The sequence below is a fragment of the Semicossyphus pulcher genome, unplaced genomic scaffold, assembly GCF_022749685.1.
Source record: "Semicossyphus pulcher isolate SPU_LCO1_2020_fin unplaced genomic scaffold, fSemPul1.0.p SCAF_24, whole genome shotgun sequence".
Taxonomy (NCBI): domain Eukaryota; kingdom Metazoa; phylum Chordata; class Actinopteri; order Labriformes; family Labridae; genus Semicossyphus; species Semicossyphus pulcher.
In genome coordinates, this window is record NW_027211698.1 from 15,065,244 (window position 1) to 15,073,526 (window position 8,283).

At 40.0% G+C, this 8,283-nt stretch overlaps 1 protein-coding gene across 2 annotated transcripts; it reads left to right on the forward strand.

The window, feature by feature from the left end:
* The first annotated feature begins 388 nt into the window (after window positions 1-388).
* On the forward strand, window positions 389-8,143 carry dnpep (aspartyl aminopeptidase). Of its 2 annotated transcripts, none has more exons than XM_069675206.1 (15): window positions 389-453; window positions 918-1,008; window positions 2,104-2,192; window positions 2,429-2,542; window positions 2,836-2,961; window positions 3,276-3,400; window positions 3,532-3,616; window positions 4,011-4,118; window positions 4,733-4,810; window positions 4,935-5,015; window positions 5,500-5,660; window positions 5,993-6,032; window positions 6,382-6,483; window positions 6,992-7,159; window positions 7,392-8,143. In XM_069675206.1, the coding sequence occupies exons 1-15, from the start codon at window positions 448-450 to the stop codon at window positions 7,446-7,448; spliced, it is 1,431 nt and encodes a 476-aa protein (XP_069531307.1). In that variant the 5' UTR covers window positions 389-447; the 3' UTR covers window positions 7,449-8,143. The 2 variants fall into 2 exon arrangements, with proteins under 2 accessions (XP_069531307.1, XP_069531308.1); XM_069675207.1 differs by lacking the exon at window positions 389-453 and adding an exon at window positions 639-811.
* Window positions 8,144-8,283: the final 140 nt, after the last annotated feature.

The following is an 8,283-nucleotide window of genomic DNA, read 5'->3' on the forward strand; positions in this document are numbered from 1 at the left end:
GACCTTTGACCCTTCCCAGATGTTATCTGGGAAGGTACAAAGAAGTAAGAATCAACTGCCAAATATTGTGTTGTATATGTTGTATATTGTTGACCCCTAGGCCCTAGAGAGAAATGGGTGGAGAAGGGATCAATGTAGAGAGTACAAAATTACAGATTTATGTATTGACTCTATTTAAATAACAGATTATAATCATGGCTATGACTTGGTGGGAAACACATACGAGATTTTCCGAGCAATAACGCTATTTTTTGACGGATTATTTGGATTAACAATGTGAATGATTAGAACAATGTAAAATGTGTAATTGCACCGCCTGGCCGCTGGGTGTCACTGTGGCGCAGTGTCTGAACACTACAGCTACTTCTTCATACATTGCTGTCAGCAGTTATTTATCTGGCTTTCATTTCTACTGTCTCCGGAGTTCAGAGTTTGAAAGTCCAATTAATGCGGGTAAGCGCCTTAAATTTTATTACTGTTGCTGCCGTATGTGAAGGTGTTGCTCCCTCACTGAGAGCTGCTTTGACTTTGGTCACCGGAGGAAGAGCACCAAAGAAGAAGAGGCAGAAAGCTCGTGTTGTCCAGTCCAGATTAGCTAGCAAAGGTTAGCTAACTACCTGCGTCCTTTATCGGACAAGTCTGCCCTTTACACTGTATTTTCAGTGTTATGGTACCGTTTATCAGCAAGCAATTTGTCAGATCACTACTTAGATCATTCATGGCATTGGCTTAATAGTATTTATATCTACCAGGTGAAAAAGTAGGAAAAGAAAGAATCGCATCAAGTGTCCGAAGTTGAAAGTAGTCGCTGGTAGCTAATAGCTTCTAGCTTTGCTGTCTCACTTATGTTAACGAACTCGTGCAATTAACCATTGTGCAATTGCTTTATTGTGACATTTTTGCTCTTTTTCTGTCAGTCTTTGATCATGAAGAGCTCCAAAGAGGCCGTGCAGTCTGCAGCCAAAGAGTTTCTGCAGTTCGTCAACAGAGGAGTGTCACCATTTCACGGTAGAGACCGAACAACAAAACTTCCTTATATGTACAGTGATTACATACACTGACCACCAGAAGATTATATGTACACATGTATAAAAGGGCGAAATTCACTTTTTGCAAGAGTCATAAGATGTATTTGAGTGTCAAGTACATGTTACATCAAGTTTATTTAGATATAAATTAAGACAGTTCAGCAAATAGGTGCCAGTTATACACACAAAGCAGCATCCAGAAAAAACAATTATATGGGTGCTGTAGTTTTTTCATCATTAGCTTTTGAAAGTAAATTCATGCACAGCATTTTATTTTGGATGCAAACGCAACAGAAAAGGTGACACCAATGTCAAAAATGGATGGAATCGAAAATACAGGGCACTAAATTTCAGGAATTTGATTACTTCTTCTCTTACCTAAACCTTTAAAACTAAGTGGTAAATATAGTAGTGTCATTTTCCCCCCACAAGATCCATGAACACTTATCATAAAAGCTCACTTTTTACTTTGTCTTAAAGTTTACATTTAAAGACTCTTTTTTTGGTTATTTATATAAGATAACATTAACAGTTCAGACAAGGTAGGAGGTTGTGTTTGATAAGGAAGATACTAATAACCTGCCAGCTGTCTGAAGTCTAATATAATCGAGATCGCAAGTGTCAGCATTTAGAGGGTGTCAAGTCGAGACACGGTTCAGGTTAGACGACTTTGAGCTTGAGATAAGAGAGATTCTCTGCAGATGAAACTTTGCACCCTGACCTCTGGCAACCCTGCAGATTGTGCAGCATATGAGCACAAAAGCAACAAAATTTAAATTTATGTTAAACTGGAATATAAATGAATTTCTTGAAAGGCATGATTAGAAATATTACAGAAAACATTTTCAGAATTTTATCTTGTATAATTGAATGAACCTGCACCTGACAGCACATTAATTTTGTTTCATAATTTTACAACTTGAGCATATTTAAACTGCTGCATTTTATTAAAAAAAAAAAGCTTTCTTTTATGTCCATTATGTAAACAAATTAACTTGCAGTAAATTAGAATCAGGTACTGGAGCTGACAGAAAAAAACAGCATACATTTTACCCTCTTCTTCTTGCCCCTGCAGTGGTTGAAGAATGCAAGCGGCGTCTGTTGGCGGCGGGCTTCATCGAGCTGAAGGAGACAGAGAAGTGGAACATCGAGCCGTCCAGGAAGGTCAGTCAGGGTTAATGGTCTTCTGAAAGAGTTCATGGGGGCAAAGAGCTCTCTTCAGATTTAGCTCTCTCATTTTGACAGTTTTTTTTCCAGCCAGCTAAAACGGAAATAAAAAAACTGCCTAGAATTTATCAAGACACAAAATATGTTCAACTAGTGTAATAATTTAATTGGTGAATATTTGCACATTGTTCAATAAAAAATCCTATATAAAGTCCATCCTCTGCTCTCCTCAGTACTTTGTGACCAGGAACTTTTCCAGCCTCATAGCCTTCGCTGTGGGCGGACAGTACCTTCCAGGAAACGGCTTCTCCATGATCGGAGCCCATACAGACAGCCCCTGCCTCAGGGTGAGAGCCCGCCAACTTCCTCCTGTCGATCACAGTCTGCCTCTTGACCTTTCTCACATCCCTAGAAAGCAGTCTAGTACTTGTAGTATATGTGAAATCCTCTGCAGCCAAACTGCCATAAAACTGAGCAGTGAAGCAGTTTCAGAGATGTGCTTACGGGTTTGTGTTTATCCTCCTGACGCAGCATTTTGTGCTGTGTTTTTCACATATTTGTTTGTGACACTTACACTGTAACGACAACACAAAATGATTAAAAACTGTAATAAAAGTAATGAGTAAATTGTGTGTTTCAGGTGAAGCCGAGGTCTAAGAGGACGAAGCAGGGCATTTTGCAGGTCGGGGTGGAGTGCTACGGCGGCGGCATCTGGAACACCTGGTTCGACCGTGACCTCACCATTGCAGGCCGCGTAATGGTCAAGGTAGAGCGAGTATTATTTTCATGGCTTTTTCTGCAGCTGCAGCATTTTGCATCTTTGGTTATTATTGGATGAAGACAGGCTTTAGAAATCCCTTTTCAGTTCGAGCATCTTGTTTTAGTTGCTATTGTTTCTTTTTCCAATGGCCACAGGAAATGCTTAAGCTACATTTACACACGAAAATAAAAATGGCACATTCAGTTCTCAGTCACGATGTTATTCAGGCAGTATGCGTCAGCATTATTTAGAGGTAAAAGCAGATGTTTCCCACCCTCTCATCCTCATTATGTTTGTCAATATGTTTTGTCCTCCTACAGAGTGATGGGAGGCTGCTCCAAAGGCTGGTTCATGTGTCCAGGCCTCTGCTCAGGATCCCTCACCTGGCCATCCACCTGCAGAGAGACATCAACGACTCCTTCGGCCCCAACAAGGAGAATCACCTGTCAGTGACACAACACAGCAGTTTATGGATTTGTTAAAGAATAGTATACTTTAGAAAAATGGGAGATGATAATAATCAAGTCAAGTGAAAACAGTGCCAGAACAGTGTTGTGATCTGTGTTTGTTTCTCAGTGTGCCCATCATCGCCACCGCCGTCCAGGAGGAGCTGGAGACGGGCTCTGCGCCCTGCGGAGATGCCTCCTGTGCCACCAACACGGTAAAACAAACTGTGACACTTATCTGGTATTTGCAATTTAATTAACAATGTGACATTTAGGGACACTTAAGTTGTGATGCACAGCAAGAATCTAGTCTCTGGAGCTGTAATGGCTGTTTTTCTTGTCCTCTTTTCTTTACTCATTTTAGTTTTTGCTGCTTCTTCCTCCCACACACCACATGGCCTCATAGATCCCAGAATGATTCACCCACTATTTTGCTTTTTTGACATTAGAGAGGGAGAGAAATCACATTTGGGCTTTTTTGTTGCTATACATTAAAAGCCTGAAATGTCCTAATCTCTAAAAAGTTTCAGTTTGCATTTAAAAACAACAACAAATATTTTAAAATCAAGTTTTTAGGATGAAACAAGAATGTTGCATCTCCCTCCTCAGGCAGAGAAACACCACACGGCGCTGGTGAAGGTGCTGTGTTCGGAGCTTGGCGTCGAGCCTGAAGCTCTGCTGGACTTTGAGCTGTGTCTGGCCGACACTCAGCCTGCGGTGAGTCTGCAAGTCAACTATTGACTTCCTGTCAATTGTTATCATCCAGCTCAACCACCTTAGACAGGATTGATCTCAGACACACCACAGATTTCCATCTCTTTATGAATAATGCAGAGCTTGCAAAGATGGCACAGTATCTGTTTATGTAATGTATAAACATGGCTGACAAACAGATGCAGACTTTAATACTGCTTTTTAGTTATTAGAAGGTCAATATTGAAACATGTTTACACCAACATCTTTTGGCTCTGTTTTGCTCAACAGTTAAGGTCATTTGTTGTCTTTTAAATGCAAAAAGAAGTCCATTATAATATTATAATGAGCACAGAAATCAGTATATCAGAGCATGTTTTGTAATTGTGCACAATGATTATTTAAGATAAAGTTGAGACTTTATCGATCAGATCAGAAAGAAAATAAGACTCTCAGCAGAAACAGAATAAAGATGAAACCAAACGTTACTCAAAGTTTTCACCGCGGTGTTGTAGGTTGGTGTAAGTGCTCCATCTTATCACTGCCTAATACTTTCTACCATCTTCTGTGATCATATTTCCCCTGTTAGATGTTAACTTTCTGTGTTTCTGTGCGTTCTTCTTCTCTTCTCTCTGCAGGCGTTGGGAGGCGTGTATGAAGAGTTCATTTACTCTCCTCGTCTGGACAACCTTCACAGCTGCTACTGTGCCCTGCAGGTCAGACACCATAAAGGAAAAACAGACTTTACTTTACTGCTTCTGTTTTCACCTCATCCTCTGTTTCATTAAAATTTGAGACAAAAGACCTCACTTCTTTCACCCTTTTTTTGTTGTCCCTCAGGGGCTGATGGAGTCCTGCTCCGGAGACTCTCTGGCCAGAGATCCCAACGTCCGCATGATCACTCTGTACGACAACGAAGAGGTGTGTGCGATAGAAACTGAACCGGTTTGAGTTGTCTGAAGAGGAACAGTTTATGCTCGGTGTGCTGTGTCTAGTGTCTCCCAAACAGATGTTATTTTCTGTGTTTCACACACGACTGATTCAACGCAGAGCTCCCAGTGATGGCATCATTGGGATGAAAACAACTTGTAAAACATTCATATAGCCTGTTAAATCAACTTACATTAATTATTAATGTGCATTTTTTAAATGCTTCACATTAAAAGACTTTAAAGTAAATTGAATAGGCATTGTAAGAAGCTCAACGTTTCCCTTACAGTGAATGAGTATTAAAGCCAAAACTCTAAATAATAGATAATAAAGGTACTTGGCTCACGCTCTGTAAGACAAACAGTCAGTACATTACTCATCAATGACAAGAATCATGTAGTAGAAATACTTAAACATCTGTCTGCATCTCACTGTGTGTTGGGTGTGTGTGAATATGTGTGTGTGTGTTTTACAGGTGGGATCAGAAAGCGCTCAGGGAGCTCAGTCTAACCTGACCGAGCTCATCCTCACTCGCCTCGCTGCCTCTTGCGACAACCTGACCGCCTTTCAACAGGCAGCACCGCTCTCCTTCATGATCAGCGCCGACATGGCTCACGCTGTGCACCCCAACTACTCGTCAGTGTCCACACAAACACACACAACAGCTGCTGCAGATAAAAACAGATTATTGCTCTATTATTGTGACTTTAAACATTTAGACAATTAAAATTTGTTTTAAAAACGACATTTCTTTTTCTTCTTACTGGTTCTTACTGGTTAGTCACCTTAATCCAAATATAATCAAGAACAGCTTGGACATCCTCTTAATCCAAAATGACAGTTTAGGAAGCAGACTTTAGAATCGGCTTCATGATCAGCTAGAAAGTTTCTCCAGGAAACATTTGTTCATTATCTCATTTCTTTTCAACTTCAGCACAGAGTTGATTGTCTCTTAATCTTCTTCTCAGGGAGAAGCACGAGGAGAATCATCGACCAGCTTTCCACAAGGTGAAAGTATTCGTTTATTTATTCACAAAACAGGAACCAATTTTTTTAACATTTAAATGTTGTTACTATGTGATGGAGTTTTTTCGGGTATTAGGTTTCAAGTGACTCTAGATTAATAGTTCTAAGACCTTAGTTGTGGCTTTTGTTTTGAGCATAATCAATAAATTTGACTGTTTCCTAATCAGCATAGAGTCGAAATCAACACATAAATAGTTTCTTGGTTGAGTCTCATTTATGAGATTTAAAAGGGTTTGAGAACATTAACTGACTTAGCTCTGTGATGTAAAGCACTTTTAGATTAATTTCATAAAGTAATGTTTTATTAACATTCACATAATTTTCCTTGCAGGGCCCTGTGATCAAGTTCAACAGCAACCAGCGCTACGCCACCACGGCCGTCACCGCCTCCATCGTCAGGGAGGTCGCCAGCCAGGTCGGCGTTCCTCTGCAGGTACAGTGTGTTAGTGTGTGTTAGTGTGTGTTAGTGTGTGTTAGTGTGTGTTAGTGTGTGTTAGTGTGTGTATGTGATCTTAATTGTTTGCAGACTGAGGCTCAGCAGCTTCTCACTAATTGGTTTGTCTTGTGTTACTTAGTAGCTAACACAGATCTCTTGGCAACATGGCGGGCTGCTCCAGGACGACACTGAGAGGAAAAGAAAATAATTCATATGTGAATTAAGACTAAAACAGAAACGACAAAAACAAGGAATGTGAATGGAAACACTAGAACCATATTTATACTTACAGGGCTCAAGAAATATTTAAATGTATCATAGAATCATAGAATCAATGTATTTGATACGTGTTGTGAATTATCAAATTCAAATGTACCTTTCCTTAAATACATAAATGCCACTTTTTAGTGCGTATGCGGAGACAGACTGAGGCATTTCTGAAAACATCTTTTTAGAATTAAAAATTAATTTCCACCTTTTTGACCTTTGACCCTTCCTCCTGCAGGATGTGATGGTCCGTAACGACAGTCCATGTGGAACCACCATCGGACCCATCCTGGCCGCTCGCCTGGGAATCCCTGTTATGGACATCGGAGCTCCGCAGCTCTCCATGCACTCCATCAGAGAGATGTGCTGCACCTCCAGCGTCCTGCAGAGCACCACCCTCTTCAAGGTAACCTTGTCTATGAAACGAACGTACCTTCTCTCTCAGCAGAACAGCAAAGAGATGTTTTTTTTTAAATTGTTTCAGGACTAGAAGAGTTGAAATGTCATCTGCTCTTCCTTCTAAAAAAGTACTCCTAATTTTATTTAGATTTGTGTTTTTTAATCTCCTACAGATATTTTCCAGGTTCTCTTTATGTCTACTAAGTGTTTTAAACCAAGCTCCCACTTCCTGTCTGCAGGGTTTCTTCGAGTTGTTTCCCGCAGTGAGGAGCACGCTGGTCGTCGACGAGAACTGACGGAAACGAAGGATGTAATTTTCAGCATCCAGGTTGCTTTTACACATCCAGGATCCAACACTGATGCAAACAGCAGAAACATCTCATGTTCATGCTAAAACTGACAAATCCTTTCCTTAAAAACAGGTTTATCTGTTGTGCTCCTTCATTTAAAACCCAACTATGCTGTAATTACACAACAAATGAAGAAACGCATCACAGTACACAAGCACTTGATCTTTCTTATGCACTAAAATTCTTTAGAAAATAATAAAATATGAAAATGTTTTGTCTTTGTTTGTTTGATATACAAATGATAGTGAACGTGGAAAGGTTTCATCCTGCAGGAGAAGCTGATGTGAGAATTAAATCTCATCACTTATTTTAATAAAACCCTGTTAGGAGCCAAATGTGCATCTCTGCCAACCGTCTGGACAGTTTGTTGGCAGAAGGAGGAGAACTTCTGATCCACAGGAACCATTTCATTATGCAGAGAGAGGGGGACCTGCTCCACGCTTCAAGAAATGAATGTTTTAACACAGTCATCTCATAGGCTGAGTTTTATCACCTTATCACCGTATTTCTATCGGGGGGAAATGTATATTTCAGAAGTGATGTAACGAAGCAAGCAGAATTAAAAAGACAAAACAAAATATCCTGGAAATTCAACAACCCTTCAGTTCATACATATTCTAAACCACAAACAAAGGATTCATGTTGAGACTGTCAGGAGTGTTGATGAAATAAACTCTAAAAGGATTTAATAACATGTAAGTGCATGAACAAATTATTTGAGTACTTTTTTAAAGATTAAACCCGTGTCTCGCAGCCTTGTTCACATGTTAACGCCTACAAT